Consider the following 26,191-nt stretch of genomic DNA (forward strand, 5'->3'; position numbering starts at 1 on the left):
GATGGATTCTTGCTTAGAAAATAAAACATGCTCAAAGGGATGAAGGTGACTGGGAACTATTTCACTCCATGACGTATGACAATTTCCTTGGCAACCCATTATGACATACATTTAAGGATCTATTACAGGGATTGACAAGTGCTTTCTGTAGTTCTAAGTTTTTGGAAGATTTATCTAAATTACTTCTACAAAATTTTATGGTATTTTCCCCCATACTTCAATATGGTTTTTTTTGGCCTTAATCTTTTTTCCCTTAAAATTGTATATATTTTTCATATCTTTAGATCTAAGTGTCTAAGGTACCACTCATTTTTATCAATCTCTTTTATATGTTTCATACCATTATAAATTAATATACACAATTCTAATTTATCAAAGACTGAGTTGTGTTCCCCCAAATTCAAATGTTGAAGCCCTCATCCCCCCACATTTGATTATATTTGGAGAGAAGACTTTTAAAGAGGTAGCAAAGGTTAAGAGAGTCATAAAAGTGGAACCCTAATCTAATACTACTAGTGTTCTTATAAAAAAAGGAAACACTAAGGATTTACCCGGCACAGAAAAAGCACACATGAGGACATATGACAAGGAGACTATCTATGAGCCACTCAGGCCTCAAGAGAAACCAATCCTGCTGACACCTTGGTCTTGGACTTCTAGCCTCCCAACTGGAAGAAATAAATGTCTATTGTTTAAGCTACCCTGTCTGTGATTTTTGTTTGTTTGCAGGGGCACCCTGTGGTTTGTGATATTTTGTTATGGAAGCCCAAATACAATGGCAAACATCTATCAAACTTGATTGGCAGTGTTCTTTTTTAAGCCTGGAATAAATGCTCAATAGCTTATAGATTATATTAAGATGGAGAAATACATATGTGTCTGTTAAAAATTATATCAAATGTATACTATTTTTTTTAGCAAAGAGTTGGACATGGAAGAGGTAGAATCCTGACATTCTAATTTTGACGGTACATTGAATCGAACTTTTTTTCTTTGAACAATTTTCATGTTACTTCATTTTTAAATCCACAACTAGGGCCAAACAATATTACTGCAAAGATAATATAAAAATGATTTTAAAATCTCACTTAAAATCTGTTAGATCTTTAAGCATAGCAAACCCACAGATTTTCATATGCAATACAATGAACTTCATATTCTTCTATTTAACCTTAGGATCAATTTAGGAAAAATTTTAGTTACTAGACGAACATGATGGTTTATTATGACCATGGATTAATGTTTTCTTTGTGGGACACATTTCTCCCTATGTCGAATGAGTCCCCAGACTTCAAGGACCCCGGCCACTGGTTCTCTGGGCCTCAGGCCAGTGTCAAGATCTCCAAGAGATCTGGGAGCCAGACTAAGACCTGGGCCAAGGCTGAGCTACATGTGCCATCTTAGGGCTCACTACACTCATCTCATTTGGCCTTCACTGAACCTCTGGGCCTACAGACTGAGCTCCTGAGACAGTAACCAGGAAGTTCTCATTTTTTATATTTCTCGCCTAGCTCAGTGGCACAGTATATGTATTTGGAATAGAACCAAACTCAACTACTCCTTGATGAACCTTTCCCTCATAATTATAAGTTCCTTCAAAAGAATTTTCAGGGAAATAGGTGTTTGTTTTTTTAAACATTGAAAATCTTTAACAACTTCAATCAAACAAATTTTGGGGTTTCTTGTTACTGTTGCATTCTCATTATATAAACATTTAAGAATTATGTGGGGGGATGGGCTGGGTTGTGGCTCAGCGGTAGAACGCTGCCTAGCACATATGAGGCACTGGGTTCAAGCCTCAGCACCACATAAAAATAAGTAAATAAAATAAAAGGTATTGTGTCCAACTACAACTAAAAAATATTATAAAAAAAGAAAGAAAAAAAGAATTTAAATGGGGCCAGAACTGGGATGGATATGGAGATAAAATATATATATATCACAAGGAACAGAATTGCTTTGTCTTTGCTCATCGTGTCCAGACCCATCATGCCCAGACCCATCATGCACACTCTATCCAGAAAATTAGCCACCCTACTAAATAAAATCTGCTTACAAATGTAAGTACATAAAAGCCCTAAGGAAGCTAAAATCATGTTAATATATACAAAATTCATCTTGTTATAGTTATTACTTTTTACTGCGACTTCAGAACCTGGTCTGAATTTTGCTGTTCAGCTTTCTCCCTGCAACTTAGTGGTAACTACCAATCCGAGCTGTTTCCCTGGTAACGCACGAGCCCGGTCCCTCCGCACCTCCCCCCACCCCCGCCGCTTCTCGCGAGAAGAGACGGCCCAGTTCTTCCGGTAACTGTAGACCAGCCAGACTCCCGGTTTGGCCTTAGCGCTTGGTTTCGCGCATGTGCAATTAGGAGTGGCGCGAGTCCGCGACTTCCGGGCGAAGAACATGGTGCGTTCTTGGGGTAGTCTTTGTGCTTCCTGGACGTGGAGTCCACGCGGGCTTTGGGAGTTCCGCGCCTACTGATCTGCACGGGTTTCAGCCAAGGGAAGATACTGCTAGGCGTCCCATCACTTTTAGTGAAAGGGAGGAAAGAAACATTAGGGGTGACTAAAGTTTGTACTGAGGGATCCTGGGAGGGAAGCACTTTGCACTGGGGAGTTGTGAAGCGGACTGAAGGGCGGGAAGGGTACTGTAGTATTCTCTATGGGATACGACTCCTGTAACTGGAACACGTTTTCCACTTGCCTGTTAAGTTTGAGTTTAGCAGGAAAAAACAAAAAAAAGGAAACATAAATCCCCATGTGAAACAAAACCGAATACACTGTCCTCTCTTCCTCTGGTTCCTTTCACACCATAGGTACCCGCCGTCTAATGTAAAACCTTCAACTTTATCAGTACACAAAATGGAGATCCCTGGCTTATATAAGTCCCAGTGCAGGGTTATTTAAGGTAGGACGTAATGAGAGCTTCTGCGTTAGGATGAAGAAAGAGTCTTCATGATTTACATGGCGTACGGAATATTTTCTCCCAAATTTGGGGTATATTGAGTTTTAATAATTTTTAAAAAACTATACCCTTGCTGTACTTGTGACATACCCCAAAAACAAAAGGTGGAATATTTGCAGACATAATAACCAACCCCTAAATTAGAAAAAAAAAAAAGACATTTTTATTAACTAAAGTATTGAATTATTCTCTGAAAGAACAAGCCAGTTCTCTCTTGATTTCCCTGTGGTGCCAAAGAAGATGTAATTTAGGGTTCTCTTTACATACAGTGATACTAGATACATTTTTTGGTTAGGTATTTTTAAAGATGAAGGAAAGAACAATTTTTACTTCATGAAGGACACAAAAGTTTTTATTTCTTACATGGAAAAGTAGTTTCTTTTGACTTAATTCCTGTGATTTTACTTTGAATAGATGCAAGGAGAGGCAAGCCCTAGTGCTTCCCTTATTGACAGAACCATCAAGATGAGAAAAGAAACAGAAGCCAGAAAAGTGGTTTTAGCCTGGGGACTCCTAAATGTATCAGTGGCTGGAATGATATATACTGAAATGTAAGTTAATCAGCCAAAAAAGGTGAAAATTTAAGCAGCCAATGGTTGGTTCCATAGTTTTTTGTATGTGTTTTGATTTTCGGAGTTTTTGTTTTTTTAATTGAAAACACTTTCTAATTTTTTCAGGACTGGAAAATTGATTAGTTCATATTATAATGTGACTTACTGGCCCCTCTGGTATATTGGTAAGTAATTTCTAGTAAACAATCAAACTAATAAACAATACAATTCCAGGTAATTATGAGTCTGTGAAAAAATATTAAGTTTGGGGAAGTTGAAATTTATATTTGTTGGTCTCCTGAAATGCTGTCTCCACATTTTCAAGAATTAGTTCAGATTTCTACTCCACTGGATGCTTTCCTTAATTTCCTCACCCTTTCCTCTTCTTTTGTCTGCTTTTCCATAATCCTTGAGTATAAAGGGTCCCTTATAGATGTTAAAGTAAAGTTCATAGTCTGGACTCATTAGTCTACAATCTGCCATGAGAGCTGGTATGCAAAGTGAAAGAGCAAAGGATTTGGAATGTGCAGACCTAAATTAGAATCACGGCTCACTAACTAGATGTATAGTCTTATAAAAGTCATTTGGGCTGGGCATGGTAGCACATGCCTATAATCGCAACACTTCTGGTGGCTGAAGCAGGAGAATCACAAGTTCAAAGCCACCCTCAGCAATTTAGCAAGGTTCTAAGCAACGTAGTTAGATGCTGACTCAAAATAAAATATAAAAAAAAGGGCTGGGGATATGGCTCAGTGGTAAAACACCCCTGGGTTCAATCCCTAATCCCCACCCCCCCCCAAAAAAAAAAGAATTTGGCCTCTGACTATTGATTAATGATTAGAAGGAGGGTAAAGCTATCTCTTATACAAGGTTGTAAGGATTAGTGATAGTTTGAAACTCATTGATAAATTCTGTATACCTAATAGATATTCCTTAAATGGTAGCTGTTGTCAGGTAGTTTTCAATTTTGTTGTTAATGTGCTAAAATATGGAGGGTTTTTGTCCACCCCACCCATCAACATATACCCCCTCCTTTTTAAAATAAATTATTGTTCTTTTCCAGAGCTTGCCCTTGCATCTCTCTTCAGCCTTAATGCCTTATTTGATTTTTGGAGATACTTCAAATATACTGTGGCCCCAACAAGTCTTGTAGTTAGCCCTGGACAACAAACACTTTTAGGGCTAAAAACAACTGGTGAGTATATTATATCTCTTGCAGAGGTGAGGATAAGGTTAGAAATAAATCTTTTATAAGTTAATTTTTCCTTTTCATAGACTCAGAACTAGAAGGGACTTAGAAATCCTTCTGGTTCAACTATATTGAGCAGATCTATAGTAAACTGTCTTCAGACCAATGATTATTGTTCCCGTTTCTATAAATTGAATGGAACTGGCATTCAGCAACGTCATGGAAGTTTGTTCCATTGTTCAATTACAATTAAATGACTAAATCTTGCATTGAAATCAATTTCTTATTTTGAACTCTGGAAAGGGTAAACAACTAATCTGTGCCCTTTAGTAATAATATTTTATATAATTTAACAACCAGATTCTTCTGTTGCTTTCTTTCCTGAAAGAGAGGTTTGAGTTTCTTAAAATCTGTTTCATTAAAAACAAAAAAAAAATTTTAAAATACATACACGTATGTGTTTGTGTGTGTGTGTGTGTGCGCGTGCATGCACATGTGCATATGCATGTGTATAAAAATTTTTTTTTTCTTCTCCTTCTAGTTGTACAGACTACTCCTCCACATGATCTGGCATCTCCCCAAATCCCCCCCTCTCCATCTTCCCCTCCAATTCAGGGTCAGAGTGTATTGAGTTATAGTCCATCTCGTTCACCTAGTACCAGTCCCAAGTTCACCACCAGCTGTATGACTGGATATAGCCCTCAACTGCAAGGTCTGTCCTCAGGTGGCAGTGGTTCTTACAGCCCTGGAGTGACCTACTCACCTGTCAGCACTTACAATAAGGTAATGACACTTTTCTCTTGGCCAGTCACTTTATTTTAGAATTGGGAGGTACATTGAAAATAATGTAGTCCCACCAAGCATGGTGATACATGCGTGTAATCTCAACTGCTTGGGAAGTTGAGGCAGGAGGATTGCAAGGTTGAGTTTCAAGCTTGTCTCAAAATAAAAAGGACTGGGGATGTAGCTCAGTGGTAAAGCACCCCTAGGTTTAATCCTGATACCTAATCAAAAGATTTTTAAACAACCTCTTAATATGAAAGAGAACTAGTGGTATAGATCAGTGGTAGAGTGCTTATCTTGCATACACAAGACCCTGGATTCTATCCCCACTATCACAAATGCTGTTATTAATTTGCACTAAATGTTTATAAAGTTCCTGATAATTTAAAGGGAATAGGTGGCTACTCAAAAGAATTGTACCAGGTTATATTGTCACAGAAATGTTTAAGAGTATTCATTTTATCATACCTTTGATTATCAAGTTAATCAATTTTTTATAAATTTCTGCTGATAAGAAAAATGAAAATAGTCTATTGTAGCTTAATGTATATTTTTTGCAAGGTTCTCATTCTTTACCCACGTGTCTTTGGATCTGTACCCTCTAATTTTTTCCTTCTAAGTTGGTATTTTAATTATGGGATTTTCGAAAATATACATATAGAGATTTTAAAAATTATAATAGTCAATTCTGTTTGTCCTCTTGTGGTTTTTTTCTTTCCTAAATTTAGAAATTTCCCTTACTTTGCCAGTTGATTTTCTCCCTTTCAGTGGTGTAATTAAGGGTTTTTGCTGGGTATGGTGGTGTATATGTAAACCCAGTAACTGGAGGAGACTGAGGCAGTTAGATCAGAAGTTTGAGGGCAGCTTCTGCAACTTAGCAAGACCCATTTCAAAATAAAGATCTAAGATGTAGTTCAATGGTAATGCACGCTGCTACAAGGTTCAGTCCCCAGTACCCCACACATAAACACAAATATGTATACACACACAAACACACAGGTGAGGATTTTATTTTATTTTTTAAATATTTATTTTTTAGTTTTAGGTGGACACAATATCTTTATTTTATTTTATTTTTATGAGGTGTTGAGGATCAAACCCAGCACCTCACGCATGCCAGGCGAGCACACTACCACTTGAGCCACATCCCCAGCCCTTTATTTTTGTTTTTGCTGAAATTTATGTTGCTCCAATTTTCATACATTATTTTCATTATCACTGACTTGTGATTTCTCATTTATATTATATGTAATCTGGGCCATCCTGTTTCCATATGTCTCTTTGGTTCTATTTTTTATATATATATCTATTTTTAGGTTGTAGCTGGACACAATATCTTTATTTTATTTATTTATTTTTGTATGGTGCTGAGGATCGAACCCAGGCCCCTGCACGTGGTGGGCAAGTGCTCTACCACTGAGCCATAATCCCAGCCCCTCTTTTTGGTTCTTTATGTAGCAATTTCACTGTGGATAGTCTATATTAAGAGAGTTGACCAAAAATGTCAAATGTTGCTTTTTTGCTACAAAATCAGGTACATTACAGCTTATATTCTGTCTGTACAACAAAAGTAGTAGAGATGCCTCCTACCAAAACATCAATATAATGTTTATTTTTAATGAAGCAGTCTTTTCTTGCTCACTTTTGCTACACAATCTTTTGCAGTCATCTTTTCTGCCCTGTACATTTTACCATATACAAATTAGATAGAAAAAAATTATAAATTAAGATTTTTCACCTTATTATCTTTCTTGTTTTAAAATCTTAAAAAGTATATCAGGAAAATGTCATAGTAAAAGTGACAAAGTTACACTTTTATGATGACGTATCAGAAAAACAATAAGGTGGCAATGTTATCAAAGTATAACTTTAAGGGAGAATGCATTATATTGGACAAAATGTCATTTTAAATTGATGAAGGAAATGATACATTGGGAAGATACAATAGTCACAATCTTTATATGTTGAATAATATAGCATCATAAAATATAAAGCAGAGGGGCTGAGGTTTTGGCTTAGTGGTACAGCTCTTGCCTAGCACGTACGAAGCCCTGGGTTCAATCCTCAGCACCACATAAAAATAAATAAATAAAGATACTAAAATGTATGTATATAATATATATAAAGCAGAAATATGAAGAGATTAATAAACAGAATTATTGTAGAAGACTTTAGTATTATCAACCTATGTCCAATAAAGTAGGCAACAAATAAAGACACAAAAGATTTGAACAATGTTTAAAAAGTCCACCTTGATAAATACATCGAATACTGCACCTTTCTTTTTGCAAAGTCCATGGAATTAGAAAAACTATATTTTCTGTTAACTTTAGGGACAGAAATAATACTTTAAAAGCTCAAAAAATACAACAGGACAAATTTATTTGTGAAAATCATAAATAACCTTTAAATTCATAGAATATTAAGATGCTGATTTTTTTCTAAAATAAAGGATAATCGATGACCAGGTGGTTTATTCTATCAGAACAAGAACTCTATTAGCATATTCTATTCAAGAATCTGTATAAAAACTAAATTTTTCTTTTCTTTATTTCTTTATTTTTGTAGTGCTGGGGTTTAAACCCAGGATTTTGCACCTCATAGACAAGCACTTCTACCAACCCAAAACTAAATTTTTAAAAACTATTTTCTAAAAGCATCCATTTTAATATTAAATACTTTGGTTATAAACCACGTGTGGTGGTGAACACCTGTAATCCCAGCAACTCAGGAGGCTGAGACAGGATGATTGCAAATTCAAGGCCAGCCTCAGCATCTTAGTGAAACTCTGTCTCAAAATACAAAATAAAAAGTACTAGGGATGTGACTAGTGTTAGACAATGCTCAGTACTAAAACAACAAAAAACCCTTTCATTAAGTAGCTGGATATAAGGTAAGTATCCAAAATCAGTAGCTTATAATCATATAAAGCATTATTCAGTTAGATCCAAGGGGATTTCAAAATTCCTATAATTGTGTAAAAATATAAACATTCCAAGATTGAGCTATAGAAGTATATAGGTCCTATATGAAAATATATGTATATTACTATGAAATATAAAAGATGCTAAATGAAGAGAGAACATTAATGTGTGTGTGGGGGGGAAGCCAGGAAAGATTTTGTTTGGGTTTTTTTAAAATTTTGTATTGGGGATGGAACTCAGTGCTTCACCCCTTAGCTATATCCCTGTACCTTTTATTTTTTTACTTTTATTTTAAGACAGGGTCTCCATAAGTGGTTGAGGGTCTCACTAAGTTGCGGAGGCTGGCCTGGAATTTGCAGTCCTCCTGAGTCACAAGGATTGTAGGCATGTGTTACTCTGCTCCTCTGGGAGCCAGGAAAGTTTTTACTAAGAGTTAGGGTATATCCCTATAGATGTTAAAGCTATAACATCTGTTTTACTTTTTTAAGTATATGGGCCCTTAACCAAAAATAGACCAATTAAATACAACAGTATCCAATAAATTGGGTGAAGGGGAATAGAAGTTCATTGGATTAGACAAAGGGAAATGAAGGGAAGGGATGGGGGATAGGAATAGGAAAGACAGTAGAATGAATCGGATATAACTTTCCTGTGTTCATATGTGAATAAGTGACCAGTGTAACTCCACATCAGGTACAACCTTAAGAATGGGAAGTTATACTACATGTATGTATAATATGTCAAAATATACTTGACTGTCATGTATATCTAAAAAAAAGAAAAATAGTACCCCAGATATAATCATAGTATATAAAAGGAATTGATGTTAACTTAAAAAAAGAGATATCAGTGTGAAAGGGGATTAACACTTTTATTTTTGAACAGCATTAAATAATTATAAGACCTGTAATAAATTTATTATAAACTAATACGAATTGATCATGAAATGCAATAGAAAAAATTGTCAATACTTAAGCAAACAGTTAACAGGTAATATAGGTGACTAGTAATTGTATTTATAGTGTTTAATTTTGTGAGGATAAGGAAATGATAATTAAATGTACATTTATAACAAAATATTCTTGTATATCAAGTAAACTAAAGTAGTACTTCTGATAGACATATAGTTATATGGTATTCCTATCTATTATTCTCTGATAGGAACATGATTTAGGGTAACATTTCATTTAATAGGTGGGAATATGTATTTTTAAAAGTTCATATGCTTTAGCCAAATAAATTTAGTTTCAGAAATCTATCCTAAAGAAAATGATCACAAATTCAAGCAAAGATGTATGTATAACAGTGTTCAATATTAACACTATTTACAGTAGCCAAAACTTGCAGACAATCCAAATATACAGAATAAGCATATAATAATAAATTGTTATATTTGTGTATTAAAATGTATGGTAATGCAAATAATATTTTTAAGAGATACAGGAAACACTTGGGTAACTTTTTTAGAAAGTATATAAAGCCAAATAGTATTGTCTTAATTATGTAAATACAAATACATTGAAATAGCTATGTACATTTTAAAGATTTCAAAATAGAAAAGAAACGTGAGAAAGGGTTAAATTATCTCTGGATAGTGAGGTTATAAATATTACCTATTTTCTTCATTAAACTTTTTGAAATACCTATTACTTTTTTTAGTTTGTGTTTGCAGCAAAATTGGTAGGAAGGTACAGAGATGTCCCATAACTCCTCTTGTAAAAATACCCCTCACCAATATCAGAGTGGCATATTTATTACAATTGAGGAACCTACATTAATTGACACATTCTATGGGTTTGGACAAATACATAATAACATATATATCCACCAGTATAGCATCATACAGAAGAAAGTCCCCTATAGTTCACTTAATTCATCCCTCTTTCCCTCCAGATTTCTTATAACCACTGATCTTTTTATTTCCTCCATATTTTGCCTTTTCTGAAATGTTATATATTTGAACTTACACATATGTAGCCTTTCAGATTGGCTTCTTTCACTTAGGAATATGCATTTAAGGTTCCTCCATATCTTCATAATCTGATAGCTTGTTTCTTGAGTAATATACTCATTTACCTTCTGAAAGACATCTTGGTTGATTCCAAATTTTGGCAATTATGAATAAAGCTGCTATGAACATCCATATGCAGGTTTTTTGTATGGACATAAGTTTTGTGTAAATACGAAAGAGTACAATTACTAGATGGTATGGTAAGAGGATGTTTAACTTTTGTAAGAAACCACCCAACTGTTGCAAAGTGGCTATACCATTTTACATTCCCATCAGCAATGAATGAGAGTCCCTATTGTTCTACAACCTCACCAGCATTTGGTGTTGTGAATGTTCTAGATTTTGACCATTGAATAGGTGTGTTACTTTTAAGTTAAAAATAAGCCATGTATTGTGGTGCATGCCTATAACTCAGTGACTTGGGAGTCTATAAGGCCAACCTTGGCAACTTTGTGGAGACCCTGTGGAAAACCAAAAGGGATTGGGATATAGCTCACTGATAAAGAACCCCTAGGTTGAAACCACAGTATAAATAAATAAAAAAGAAATAACAACAAAAATAAATTTCAGTTAAGGAAAAATAAACTAAAGTTTTTTTTTATTTTGTATAGTTGGCAGGCTTTAGTCCTTCTCCTTCTTCTCCGTACCCTACCACTGTTGGCCCAGTGGAGAGCAGCGGCTTGAGATCTCGATACCGTTCTTCACCCACTGTCTATAACTCACCTACTGACAAAGAGGACTACATGACAGACCTGCGGACTTTGGACACTTTTCTTAGAAGTGAAGAAGAGAAGCAGCATAGAGTTAAGCTGGGTACACAATTTATTTCTAATGCAAATATTTTTTGTTGTCATTGTACATAATCCTTAATGTGTTGTTTTCATTATTTTGATGCCTCTATGTATTTTTGTCTCTTTTACTAATATAATTTGTGTAGTTTAAGAGACAGACACATTTTGTATTGCTTTATATGTAATAATTTTATGCATTTGGAATTAGCACTCATCAAATTTTAAGAAGTTAAGATACAATAGCTTGAGATGCCTTGAGCCTTTTATCTACAGTAAGGTTGAAAGCCTTTTTGTATAATGCAAGTTAAAATTTCTGTTTCAAGCCGAGGCTAGGCCAGGGTTTATTGGCACACACCTATAATCCGAATTCCCAGGAGGCTGAGGCGGGAGGCTCACAAGTTTGAGGCCAGCCTGGGCATCTTAGAACTTATCTCAAAATTAAAAGAAAACAAAAGACCCTGGGGTGGGGGACACTGAGGGTGTAACTTAGCAATAGAGAACTTGACTAGCTTGTGCAAGGTCCTGAGTTTAATCCCCAGTACTGCAAAAAAAAAATTAAAAGTTGAGGCTATAAAATAACGTTTTGAAGCAGTGCATGGCAAAGTTTATTCAAATAATATTTGTCTCTTTTGAGGTAATCCTTTGGAATGCTGATGTGGCAGGGCAGGTTGAGGAAGAAGTATGTATTTACCCTAAAAATGCTGCTATTTTTCAGAACGTTTAAAAATTTGTCTTTTATTATTTTCTTAAAGCCTATGTAGTTTATCTAGGGAAGGAAAGTTAGCAAATCTTAATCTATTTGTAGAGGATTTGATTATTACAAAGTCAATTATTTGAAACCAAATTAGATTATTGAACTGAGTAATGATTTTTCCCCCTCAGGAACTTTCACAGAAAACACATTAGGTGCTAAAGCGCAGCCATGGTGAGGAAGCCAAGTTATTGGACCATGGCTCTTTGTGTCGCTTGAAATCTCTCTAGGGAGTTTTAATTTAATTCTGCCTGAGAATGCCACAAATGTCAAAGAAACAAATCAATATTATCTTATTACTTTTGATACATGCTTTTTTATCTTTAGATTTTAAGGTATTTCAAGTCTACTGAAAATGATATAGGGTATAACACAAAACAACCTCTACACATGTTTGTGATTTTCAGACTTCATTTTATTTTTTCCTCAACCCGTAGAAGTTTATTTAGAAGTGCTGTTGTTGTTTGCAAGTGTTATTGGTGTCACTTTTAATTTTCAAGCCTGAAGAGACCTGATTATCTTCATTTCCCCCTAAGTTAATTGTACTGTGTGACTAGAGATTCTGATCTATATCTATTAATGTCTGGGAGTTTTCTTTTTTTATTTCTTTTCCTCTTTCTTTTAGACTTGCTTTTAGGTTGCTATGTGGTAGCGTGGCCATTTTTTGTAAATGGTTTTTGGGTGTATTCAAAAGAATGCATAGTCTCTTAATTTTGGTCCCGATATGTGTTTATTGGTTAAGGTTCTTGATAATATTCTTAAAACTCTTTATCTTACTAATTTTTTTCTGCTTGATCTATCATTTGTTAAGAAAGTATATCAAAACCTCCCACTGATATTCTTCAATAAAATATTCATAATCCTGTCAGGTTGCTAAATGTATGAGATTATGTTAAGTACCTATAAATTCAGAACAGTTAATTTTCTGGTGAATTGTGTCTTTTATTTTTATATTTGCCTTAAAATCTGTTTTGTCTGATATTAACAAATTAACATTAATATTTTTGGTTAATATTTTCCTGGTATATCTAGGTCTATACCTATTCTTTAAATATTCTTTCCTAAATGAATTATTGCTATGTTAAATGTTACAGAGACTTTCTGATGGCATCATTCCATCTCTCTCATGTTTTTTACTGTGATAAAATTTACATAAGACTTAACTATTTTAAGTGTGCAATTCAGTGATAGTAAGTACAGTCACACTATTATGTTATGACCTTTAAATTTATTTGTGTCATTCTAGTTACTAAATAGCATTTTACTTCAAAAGAAAAGATAATGCTTTTTATTCTCATCAATTAGGTCATTTATTTTGATAGTTGCATTGTCCCAGGTTGGCTAGTGAGGTCCTCTTAAACTAGTTTCTGTATTCTTTTTTTTTTTTTTTCTTAAATACCTTATTTTGTTTATTTGTTTATTTTTAACATGGTGCTGAGGATCAAACCTAGTGCCTCACACATGCTAGGTAAGTGCTATACCACTGAGCCACAGCCCATTAATGTATCTTTTTTTTTTTAATATTTATTTTTTAGTTTTCGGTGGACACAACATCTTTATTTTTTTTTTTATTTTTATTTTTATGTGGTGCTGAGGATCGAACCCAGTGCCCCGCGCTTGCCAGGCGAGCGTGTTACCACTTGAGCCACTTCCCCAGCCCCGCATTTATGTATCTTTTGACATGGCATTCTTTGAGTACTTTTTCCCCTCAGATAGTTTCTAGTATCACAAAATATTCCAGACTCATCCTTTACTTTCCCTGGCTAGTACTGGGATTATTCTCTTTACCTCAGAAATCCAAATTTCTTTAGTGAAGAATGGTATTTAGAAGTGAATAGCTAGGTTCTTGGTGTGACCACTATTGTTACTGAGTATCAGTACTCTAGGTCCTTAGAACATACAGCTAGAAAATAGCTTATATTTTACCTTAATTCCAATTCACCTACAAAGGGTTTCTCCTAGCCCCTCCCTTTCCCTATCCATAACTCCTTTCTCCATTAGTGAGAAACTAGGTGCTCAGTGTCTCTCACTCATATGTGCCCACACACATACACTTTTCTGCTAAAGCATTTGAAAAAAAGTTGTGAGCCCCCTGCCACTTCATTCTTGAATATATCACATGCATCTTCTAAGAACATGGATATTTTCCTTTATAACTACAATATGATTATCATACTTGAAATACTTCTTTACTCATAGACACATTAATCCAGTTGTCTTAATAATGACTTTTGTAACTTTTTCTTTTACTGATGAAGGATCACATTACATTTAGTTATTAACGATTCTTTTGTCCTTTTTTTTGGTACACAGATTGAAACCAGAGGGGCTTAACCACTGAGCCACATCCCCAGTCCCCTTTTTTAAAAAAAAATTTTGAGACAGTTCTCACTAAGTTGCTTTAAACGTGTAATCCTCCTGCCTCAGCTTCCTCAGTCCCTGGTATTACAGGCATGCACCACTATGCCTGGCCCTTTTGTCTTCTTTAATCTAGAAATTTGCATGTTTGCTTTGGAATTATATGTTTGTCTTCTATGACATTAGCATTTTGAAGAGATTGTGCTGTTGTTTTGCAAATTTGGGTTTGTATAATCATTTTCTCATTGTTAGATTCAGGTTAAATATTTTCTGGTGGGCATACAGCTTAGGTGGTGACATGTTTTCAGTGTTTCCCATCAGAAGATACAAGATAGCATTTTGTCCCTTCGTTGGTAATATAAAATTGGATCCTTTTATCTCCTGTTCATCTAGTGACTGTAGCTTCCCTTAGTGGGTTAATACAATGATGGTTGCAAAATGAAATACTAGAATTTCTGTATTTTCCTTTCTTTTATGTTGACTAGTTTTGGCATTCTCTAAAGAACAACTCTGTTTTGCCTCTGAGCTTACTTTACTTATTTTAGTTACTTTGGTTGTGTGTTTTTTAACTCATTGAATCTTTTTTTTTTTTTTTTTTTAAACATACTGGAGATTGAATCTAGGGGCACTTAACTACTGAGCCACATCCCTAGCCCTTTTTATTTTTTGTTTGAGACAAGGTCTCACGAAGTTCCTGAGACTGGCTTTGAGCTCGAGGTCCTCCTGCCTCAGCCTCCCTCCTGGGATTACAGGCGTGTGTCATAAAATTTTTAAAGTTTAGTTAGGTGTGTTTTTGTTTTGTTTTTCATTTTTTAGTCTTATTTGGTTCTTTTCAAATATGTCTGATTTTTATAGAGTGTCTTGTCTTTAGTTTCTCTATTTCAAAAGTTCTTGAAAGTTAACTACTGACACTTTTGTCTTTTTGCCTATTTTGCTTGGAGGCTTGTTCCTTAGTGATTTGTGTGGTTTTTGTTTGTTTTGGTAAGAAAAACCTTAATTTTCAGTAGTTTTATTAGTGCTTTGCCTAATAGAAGGCTAGATGGAAATTCAAATGTGTGTATGTATATATTTGTGTGGTATTAGGCATTGAGGCCAGGATCTTACACATGCTAGGCAAGTGCTCAACCACTGAATTACATCCCTAGCCCTTCAAGTTCAAGCTTTTCACAGAAAGCTTGATTATCATTTTTAAAGTTAATACTCAAAATGATTAATCAAAACAGGATAACCTTTTATGCTGCATCATGACCATATTTCTTACCTTCCTATTCTATTTCCTACTTGGAAATTAGTTTCACGTGAAGTATGATGTTTCTTCACATAACTAAATTTTTATGCCAGCATGAAACATTACATTCATCATGGCACAAAACTGGCCAGCCTTTACAGTGAATTGAAATGTTGCCACATTTCTCTTTCATGATTTCTCATCATTTGTGTGTATAAACATCACAGGAAAACCAATTTTAATGTTTTGTAGTCACTCATCTTAAAACTTTTTTAAGGCAAAAAAAAAAAGTTTCTATTTGTGATTTTTATGTGTGAGTATAAATTCTTAGTTGATGTTACTGATATCTGTTGAACTAAAAAAAAAGCCCTAGTATATTTGTCACTGGAAACTTGCTTATTTATTCAGTCACTGTGCTAGGTGCTAGGAGAAAAAATATTCCCTGCCCTCAGGGAACTCAGATTCTTTTTGAGAAATCAGACTGATTATAACTCTCAAGTGTGATGAGTACTCTGTATAATTAAGCCTCTGAAGGAGTAGATTCCTAAATGTAGGTTTTTTAAAATATTTTTTTAGTTGTAGATGGGCACAATATCTTTATTTTATTTATTTATTTTTATGTGGTGCTGAGGATCAAACCCAGTGGCTCATGTGTGGAGGCAAGTGCTCTATCACTGAGCCACAACCCCAGCCCCTAAACGTAAATTTTTTGACACTTCCTAAAAGTAAATTTATGAATTTTGTTATAAATATAGAAGTGTAATCTGCAGATAGTCTTTTAATCAACACAGGAATGGTAAGTAAAATAGGCTAGTAAATAAAACACAGTTAGGGCAGGGATGAGTAAGTTTAGCCCATAGCCCAGAGAGTAGTCTATTAATAGGAGGTTGTAGTCATTCCATTTAGCAGGGGCTTCTAAAAATCAGGTGAAGAACTTGCTTAACCTGTTTATTTGCTGAAGAAATTTGTTTGTTTCTCACTGAATCATTTAAAAGTCTTACAGAATGAAACAAGCTTAATTTTACAACAAATATAAACACTTTCAATCACTTATAATTATTATGGTTCTTAAGTTGATAATGCTCAGAAAATGTCCTTTTTAATTTTTAACATAAGAAATGCATGCTCTCTAAAGAGAAGATAATGTTGGGGAGCAGGGAAGAAGAAATGCTTTATGATTGTCTGTCTTCTAATTCTTTGTCATTGCCTAGCTACATGACTGCCCAGTGTTTGAGGATAACAGTCAGATGTAAAAATTACAACAGACTTAAATTATTTCAATTTCTTATTGTAGGAAGCCCAGATTCTTCGTCTCCTTCTACTAGTCCTACTTTCTGGAACTATAGTCGTTCTATGGGGGATTATGCACAAACTTTAAAGAAATTTCAGTATCAACTTGCCTGTAGGTCTCAGGCCCCATGTGCTAACAAAGATGAAGCTGATCTCAGTTCTAAACAAGCTGCAGAAGAGGTAAATGGAAAATTACAATGACAATATTTATGATTTCTAGATCGCTAGAAGGTTGTCTACTCCTGGATCATTTTTTTTTCTATAATCTCCACTTTTGCTAGATAGAACTATAAATCTGGCACTCATTAAACAGTGGAAAGGCTCCTGTTTTACTTTGTGTACCAAAAACTAAATTATGTTGTACATTTTTACTCTCTATGACACATAGTTGACATTAAGGCTCTGCCTAAAATTTTTTTTTACTTACATTATAGAAAGCCTCTCAGGTATCTAATTGTACTTAACATATACCAGACTCTTGGTTTCAAAATACATTTGGATTAGAACATTTGGCATTCTGTAACTTTATCAGTTTAGTACCAAACATGGTATTTTTATTTTGTTCTTAAAAGCAAGAAAAGTGTTCTTTAAACTTACCAACATAAGGAACTTTAAAAGATATATTTGTGTGTGAATAATAGCCATGAGAGAATAAGTTTTAAATTATGGAATACTAATTAAATGAATATTGATGTTTTGGGAGATTTTTTTCAAACTTCAAATATTTTTGAAGGTGCAGGAAAGAATGATTTTTGGCAAGATTTTTCCTCACTGTTTATCTTAAACATATTTTTAATAGGTTTGGGCAAGAGTGACTATGAATAGACAACTTCTTGATCACATGGATTCTTGGACAGCTAAGTTTAGAAATGTAAGTTCTGACATTACTGTTAGGACATATTTGTCACTTCATATGCAAAGTGTCTATCAGAGTCAATTATTAGAATGTTAACATTAATTGTTATTAAAAGTATAATGTGAATGGTACATACATAAGAATAAATATGACGTTCACCTTATGCTGTTGGTTTTCATGAGATTGTTTTTCCTTCCGTATTTAGTAAATCAGTGCATTTAGAGAAGATAAATAGTATATTTAACCACGAGGATCCTCTTTCCTTTTCCAATTTTTCAGTTGTATTTTCCAGAAAATTTTTCTGTCATTCTATTATGTACCTAGAATTGTGAGGGAAACAATTAAGAGGAACCTTGTCCTCAGAAAATTTAATATTTAGATGACATATCCTTGAAGATACTTCAGAATATATAATTTCATTGATTTCTGTATAGAAGAGCCCTCTAATTTTGGCCTGTAGGTCAATTCTCCTATATCCAGAGGGGATTAGTTTCTGTTTTCAACCCTGTCCTTTTGCCCCACTCTCTGTAGCACTTGTGTGTTCCAGGTTCTATGGGTGCCTTAACCCCTCCTTCACTACAGGTAGCTTTACTATATTTTATAGTAGTGGCGGCTGCTGCTGCATCTTTAAACAATCATCCAGCTTCTCTCCATCTTCTCGAATTATATCAAAATAACTTGTACTCAGTTTTTATTCATTTACTATAATTTTTTTTAAATATTTATTTTTTAGTTGCAGTTGGACACAATACCTTTATTTTATGGATTTATTTTTATGTGGTGCTGAGGATCGAACCCAGGGCCTCACACATGCTAGGCGAGCACTCTCCCACTGAGCCACAACCCCATCTATTTGCATATTTAACTCTAGACTTCAGGTAGCAGCTACTTTTATTCTTTTTCACTGTACTTTATGGTTCTGTTAATATTCAAGCCAGTAAAAAATTCTTAAAGAGTTGCTTATAAAAATGAAAATAATTATTGGAGAAATATTTTTGAATTATGTATAAAAAATATATACCTTATTTCTTCTTAGTGGATCAATGAGACAATATTGGTGCCACTTGTACAAGAGATTGAGTCTGTCAGCACCCAGATGAGACGAATGGGTTGTCCGGAGCTACAAATAGGAGGTATGTGCAGTAGAATTCAGCATTTCATTTACTTTCAATAAATCAGCCAAGTAGAAACTACCTTCTTATAATGGCCTATTAAAAACTTCCTTTGTTATCTTCAGGTGAAGAAAACTAAATTACTATAATATGATTTTTTAAAAAATGTAACAGCTTTATATAATTTGACTACCATATAGTTAGCACATTTTAAATGTGCAGTCCAGCAGTTTGGGTTATACAACTATCTCCACTATCAATTTTAGAACATTTTATCACCCAAAAAAGAAATTCCACACCCCAATAGCAGTCACCCCTATTTTGTAAATTTTCTCCAGCCCTTTGCAAGTATCAGTCTATTTTCTGTCTATGGGTAGGCCTGTTTGGGATATTTCATTTAAATGGTGTCATACAATGTGTGGTTCTTTGTGACTGGTTTCTTTCACATATGTTCTTATGTTCTCAATGTTTATATATGTGGTTGTATTTATCAGTACTTCATTTCTTAATGTGGCCAAGTGGTATTCAAAATGCATCTTCTGTATTTTATTTATTCATTCATTAGTTGATAGGTATTTGGATTGTTTCCATTTTGCCTACTATGAATAACGCTGTTGTGAACAGCCCTGTGCAAGTGTTTATGTGGACATAAGTCACTACTTAAAAGTAGGCTGAGTGCTGTGGTGCATACTGGTAATCCCAGCAGCTAAGAAGGCTAAGGCAGGAGGGTGGCAAATTCAAGACCAACTTCAACAACTTAGTAAGGTCCTAAGCAATTTAGTGAGACACTGTCTCAAAAAGTGACTGGGAATGTAGCTCAGTGGTAAAGCATCTGGGTTTGATTCCCAGTTCCAAAAAAATAAAACTCTCTGGGTATTATAGCACACACCTGTAATCCCAGTGACTCAGAGGGCTTAGTCAAGAGGATCACAAGTTTGAGGACAGCCTCAGCAATTTAGAAAGACCCTGTCTGAAAATAAAAAATAAAAAGGGCTGGGGATGTAGCTCAGGGGTAAAACATCCCTGGGTCCAATCCCCAGTACCTAAATAAATAAATAGATAACAAACTAATGTACTTTGTGATATAATTTGCCTGAAAAATATATATTACACTTATTTACCATTAAGCAACTAGATTTCAAAATGAAAAATGAATATTTTAGCCAGCTCCTCCTATAGATTAAATTTCTCCTTGAAATACAGTATTTAGGATTATGCATTAGCACTCATTTACACTGAACATCTTTTATTCAATCTTTATTCTTTGGACTAAAAATAGAAATGTGCATTCCTGAAGTATTTATTCAGTATCCAGATATTTCATATGTAATTAACACATGTTCTTATTGCTTGGAAGCTGGTATTGCTCCATTTTCTGAATGAGGCTACTGACACCCAGAGAGGTTAAATAAATTACCCAGCACACAGAGCAGTGATTTGGGGTCAGACCTCTCTGGCTCCAAGGCCAGAATGAATAATTTCTTGGTCTTGGTAATGTTAGTGAATTTATGCTTAATCCTTTTTTGGGGGTGGGCAGAGGTACTGGGGATTAAACCAGGGGCGCTTAACCACTGAGCCACATCCTCAGCTCTTTTTTATATTTTATTTAGAGACAGGGTCTTGTTGAGTTGATCAGAGTCTCACTAAGTTGCTGAGGCTGTCTTTCAACTTGCCATCCTCCTGTCTCAGCCTCCTAAGCTGCTAGGATTACAGATATTTGCCTCCAGGCCCCACTGGAGCTTTCTTTATGAGTTATAAAGATAGATATGTATCACAATATGTTACTACTGTGATGGGCTTGTTAAAAAATAAAATTACGGGGCTGGAGATGTGGCTCAAACGGTAGCACGCTCGCCTGGCGGCCTGGGTTTGATCCTCAGCACCACATACAAAGAAAGATGTTGTGTCCGCTGAAAACTAAAAAATAAATATTAAAAAATCTCTCTCTCTCTCTCTCTCTCTCTCTCTGTCTCTCTCAAAAATATTAAAAAAATAAAAATAAAATTACTTTGGTTGATGACTACAAAAGATATATATGGGACCTGGGGCTGTAGCTCAGTGGCAGAGCACTTGCCTAACATGTGTGAGGCACTGGGTTCGATCCTCAGCACCACATAAAAATAAACAAAGTAAAGACATTCTGTCCATCTATAACTACAAAAAATAAAAAATTGTTTTTTTATGTCACAACCAATTATTATGTTCGAAGGAACTATATTACCTATATATAACAATTGTAATTTGTATTATAATTTAAGAAATGTGAAAAGCACATATTTAGAAACTGAGAAATATGTGTATATAATACATATGAACATATTTTTAATTAAATAGAGATTATGTTGTTTTGTCATATTTTTCCATTTTGTTAAATATTCTCCAGCATTATTTTTATGGCTAGACTGTATTTCTTATTTACATTTGTTATCTATTGTATTTAGCAAATCTCTGTTATCTAAAATTTAGGAGAGTTTTACTATTATTAGTAATACTGTAGTGAATTTCCTTTTACCTAAATTTTGGTATACATTTAAAATCATTTCCTTAAGATAATTTCTTTAGAGTTGTTTAACAAAATGAGTATTCCTTTCAAAAAGCATATACCAGTTTATGTGTTTTATATATATAAGAATGCCTTTTCCCAACATCAGGTATTACTAGTAAGGTTGGACATTTTCGAATTTTTTTGACTTTTTTAATTTCATTTCTTAGTTGTCTTTTATTATAAAAGAGAAATGATTATCATAAAGTCTGCTGATCCTGGCATAACAGCCAACTTCTAATGCAGTTTATTTTGAAAGCTGTCATGTGTCTATTTATACATATACCATGAAAATCTTCTACATATTACTTGTTTATAGATTTGTCAAAATGGATTTTGTTTGCTTCTTTGCTGGGGCAGGGGGGTCCTTAACCAGGCCTTCTTGCCTGAAGTGATAAATTGTAGATAAAGTGCATAACACAAATTAAGATAAATTATTATTGCTTTTATTTATCCTTCAACATCTTTTGAGTACTTGAGTAATCGATACTCATATGCATTGGGAATACAATTGCCCAGAAAACAGCCCAAATCCCTTCCCTCTTTAAACTTTCTTTATTAGGTGAGACAGGCAATAAAAATAAAATGATTAGTGCTAAAAAGGAAAAACCACACAGGAGGATATTACTGTTGTTATTATTTACAGAGGACAGTCAAAAATCTGCAATAGAATGTCATAGAAGACATTATTGACTTGTGTGAAGACCTGAAAGTAGTGACGAATCAGCTGTTTTGAACACATGAAGAAGAGCATTCTGAGAGCCCCTGAAGAATAATCTGTGTTCTCTGTATTTTGTTTTTAACAGAGGCCAGTATTACCAGCTTGAAACAGGCTGCCCTGGTCAAAGCCCCTCTCATTCCAACTCTGAATACAATTGTGCAGTATCTAGACCTAACACCAAATCAGGAATACTTGTTTGAGAGAATCAAAGGTAACTATTAACTTGAATGGGAAAAAATGAGAGCTTCTTCATGACATTGGGATTTTATAAATGAAGAAAAATAAAGAGAAACATTTTTTAGAAAAAATTAAGTGTAACCATGATCTTATGTTTTGAATATATATTTAATTAAGGCTAAATGAAGGCTTATGCCTGAAAAACTCTTGGATCCTTTATCTTATGTGCTCAGAATTGTCAAAATAAAAGCCTTGAATGTGTTAATAATAATTTTATTTTGAATAGGAATCTTAAATATGAGCCAAATGGGGTCAAGTTAATATTTCACTTATTTTCTACTCTTAGATATCAAGAATGGGTGCCATTACAACATTCTTTATATAATATCAACATGCTGACCTTTATCTTTCTTAATTTTTATCATTCCTATTTAATATTTTGCTACCTTATGTTTCTGTTGTATTCTTATGAATTCTTTGTAATTTGGATAAACATTGTAAAATGTTCTCCTCCCTAAAATAAGTATTAAAAATAGTATTTTATTATTCATATTTATCATAAATCTTAATTTGAAAATGTTTGAATTTGGGGTTCATGAATAAGCATTTTTTAAGACTTTGTAAGAACTTTTCACATATGGAGAATTTCAATCATACAAATCTAGGAAGAATAGTCTGCACAACCCTTTTGTACACATCACCCCGCCTTAACACCATCCACAAATCTCTGGGCAACCCTTACCCCGTCCATACGTATCCCCCCACCTACTTTCTGCCTTTAAAGCAAATTCTATATATCCTTACCAGTTACCTATAAATATTTCCTAATGTCTCTAAAAGATGAAGACTTTAAAATACCATCATTCAGGGAGGCATGGTGAGTGACACAGCCTTAATCCCAGTTACTCCAGAAGCTAAGGCAGAAGGATCACAAGTTCAATGCCAGCCTAGGCAACTGATTAGCAAAATCCTATCTCAAAGTAAAATATAAGAAGGGATGGGGGTGTAGTTCAGTGTAAAGTACCCCTGAGTTCAATCCCCAGTATTATAAAAATTTAAAACCAAAACCAAAAACCACTCAGCTACACCTAAGTACAACATAGTTATCACACCTAATATTTTTAACGTTTCCTTTATTTCATGAACTGTCCAGTCTATATAAGTTCAAATAAAATTTCTTTAATATTATTTTTTAGTTGTAGTTGGTTGGACACAATACCTTTATTTTATTTATTTTGATATGGTGCTGAGGATCAGACTCAGGGCCATGCATGTGTTAGGTGAGTGCTCTACTGCTAAGCCACAACCCCAGCCCCAAATAAAATTTCTTTTAGGCTTTAGGGTTCCTGTTCATTCTCCCCTCAAACCCCTTGCAGTGTATTTGTTGAAAGACTAGATTGTTTGCCCTATAGAATTGCCCTTGGTCTGGGTTTTATTGAGCATATCCATGGTATAATTTTACATGACCCTCCCTCCGTTTTCTGTGGTTCCTGTCAACTTGGGTTCAGAGTTTTTGGCAAGATTGCCTCATAGATGGCAGGGTGTTTGTATATCCAAAAACAATGTGTAAATATATTCATACAGACACACATATATATATACATATAAGGTAAATATATGTGTATATATACAATATGACATATCAAATATACAAAGAATTTTAAAAGAATGTGATGAACACTGTACCACCAGGATTGAACATTTAGAAACATTTTGCCACCTTTGATTGTCTTATTGTCTTTCTCTGGTGCATATACTTTTTTTTTTTTTCCTGTACCATTTAGAAGTAACATTGCAGATATCATTACATTTACTTTTTCAGCATGCATCTTGCTAAAAATAAGCTTTTAGGGCTGTGGGTGCAGCTTGGTGGTAAGAGCACTTGCCTCTCCAGTGTAAGGCCCTTGGGTCATTCCCCAGCACCACAAAACCTACATAGATAAAAGAATATAACTTTTATGTAGTCATGATAATAGTTATCACACTTTAAAAACTAACCTTTCTATAATACCATCTAATCTAAAGTCCATATTCAGATTTCCCAGTTGTTCAATGACTTTTGAAGAATCCAGGGTTCTTATCCCACATTTTAGATTTGTCTAATACTTTTTTCATAGTGATGTTTAATTTGATCTTTCATATTCTGTGTTTATTTTGGATATTTTGTTCAGGTTTTTAAGATGATGTGCTTATTGTAATCCTTTAGCCTTTTTTTTTTGGCATGTCTTTAGCTTTTTAATTTTATCTTTTGTTTTTAAGTGTTGCACATGCTAGGGAAGCACCATACCACTAAGCTATATCTCCATCCTCTAGCTTTTTTTTTTTTTCTTTTTTACACAAATGGAGCACAGTTTTTCATTTCTCTGGTTGTATGTGATGTAGAATCACACCATTCGTGTGATCATACCCATACATAGAGTAATAATGTCGGTCTCATTCCACCATGAGAAACCACACACACATCCCCTCCTCTCCTTTCTCTCCCCTCTGCCCAATCCAAAGTTCCTCCATTCTTCCCTTGCCCCCAGTCCACTTACCAGAGAAAACATTTGGCCTTTGTTTTGGGGGGATTGGTTTATTATTTTCGCTTAGCATGATATTCTCCAATTCCGTTCATTTATTTGCAAATGCCATAATTTCATTCTTCTTTAAGTCTGAATATTCCGTTGTATATATATATCACAGTTTCTCTATCCATTCATCTATTGAAGGTCATCTAGGTTGGTTCCACAGTTTAGCTATTGTGAATTGAACTCTTTAACTTTTTTAATGTTGTCTTTGTTTACACAGAACTTTCTCAGGGAGGCTGTATGAGCTCGTTTAGATGGAATAGAGGTGGAGACTTCAAAGGACGAAAATGGGATACAGATCTGCCCACTGATTCTGCTGTAAGACCTTAATTGAATTTTTTTTTTCAGTTTAATATTTTGGATACTAGACTGGTGGTTTTGTTTTTCCATTGTAAAAATAGGTATTTAAAAAGAATTTTGAGGGCTCAGGATGTGGCTCAAGTGGTAGCGCACTCGCATGGCATGCGTGGCACTGGGTTCGATCCTCAGCACCACATAAAAAAAAAAAATAAAGATATTGTGTCCCTGTATAAAGGGTGCCTCCCACAACAGACACAGAAAAAAATTCAGAATTTCTTGGATGAATTTAATTTAAAATAGACACTGTGTTTTAATTTTTTAAAATTTCATTCTGTTTCATTTTTCCCCTTTATCTTATCTGCAAATAGAATAAAAACACATCTCAATAGTAAAAAAAAAAAAAAAGATATTGTGTCCACCTAAAACTAAAAAATAAATATTAAAAAAAAAAAAGAATTTTGAGGGCTGGGGTTGTGGCTCAGTGGTAGAACACTTGCCTAGCATGTGTGAGGCACTGGGTTTGATTCTCAGCACCACATATAAATAAATGAATAAAATAAAAGTCCATAAACAACTGAAAAAAATATTTAAAAAAAGAAGAATTTTGAAACTTAATGAATTATGGTAGGCCCAGTGTCTCAACCTAACTGGTTAATACTTTTGTACATTTTTTTCCCGTGTACTTAGGTGGTCCTATTTTTTAATGTTTTTATCATACTGTAATCATTCCTGTACATAAAATTATGTAGCCTGATTTTTTTTTCATTTTTTGCAATATGTAAGAATTTTTTTGTTTTTACACACTGTCATTTAACTGTTCTATATTGGTCATAGGAAACTTGTGGTGGGGAAAGAATTTTTGTTTTTCTATCTTAATGTTGCAAGGAATATTATCGTGCTTATTTCTTTCTTATCTGAGATCAACACTTTAAGAAAGATTTCTAGCATCAAATTTACCAGATTAAAGAGCATATAAGTTTTTGTTACACTTAAAAGAGTTTTTCAAAATCCTTTTTCCTTTTCTTTTTATCTAATAATTATGTGTGAAAATTAAGTTTTAAATGTTGATA

The 26,191-nt window shown here is 34.2% G+C and overlaps 1 protein-coding gene across 2 annotated transcripts in view; it reads left to right on the forward strand.

Annotated features, from left to right (window-relative positions):
- Positions 1 to 2,297: 2,297 nt before the first annotated feature.
- Positions 2,298 to 26,191, forward strand: part of Tmem209 (transmembrane protein 209) — a 32,750-nt gene continuing 8,856 nt past the window's right edge. Inside the window, exons 1-11 of one of the 2 annotated variants that reach the window (XM_046455121.2) lie at positions 2,298 to 2,409; positions 3,382 to 3,518; positions 3,645 to 3,703; positions 4,582 to 4,713; positions 5,249 to 5,490; positions 11,037 to 11,238; positions 16,848 to 17,023; positions 17,643 to 17,714; positions 18,736 to 18,832; positions 22,160 to 22,285; positions 25,042 to 25,139. In XM_046455121.2, the coding sequence (XP_046311077.1) occupies positions 2,407 to 2,409; positions 3,382 to 3,518; positions 3,645 to 3,703; positions 4,582 to 4,713; positions 5,249 to 5,490; positions 11,037 to 11,238; positions 16,848 to 17,023; positions 17,643 to 17,714; positions 18,736 to 18,832; positions 22,160 to 22,285; positions 25,042 to 25,139 (1,344 nt within the window). In that variant the 5' untranslated portion in view covers positions 2,298 to 2,406. Of the gene's footprint in view, positions 2,410 to 2,429; positions 2,565 to 3,381; positions 3,519 to 3,644; positions 3,704 to 4,581; positions 4,714 to 5,248; positions 5,491 to 11,036; positions 11,239 to 16,847; positions 17,024 to 17,642; positions 17,715 to 18,735; positions 18,833 to 22,159; positions 22,286 to 25,041; positions 25,140 to 26,191 lie in introns of those variants that run through there. The other variant, XM_046455122.2, reaches the window with a different exon arrangement.

The sequence above is a fragment of the Marmota monax genome, unplaced genomic scaffold, assembly GCF_021218885.2.
Source record: "Marmota monax isolate L192 unplaced genomic scaffold, Marmota_monax_Labrador192_F-V1.1 WCK01_AAM20220418_F8-fsc00131, whole genome shotgun sequence".
NCBI lineage: Eukaryota > Metazoa > Chordata > Mammalia > Rodentia > Sciuridae > Marmota > Marmota monax.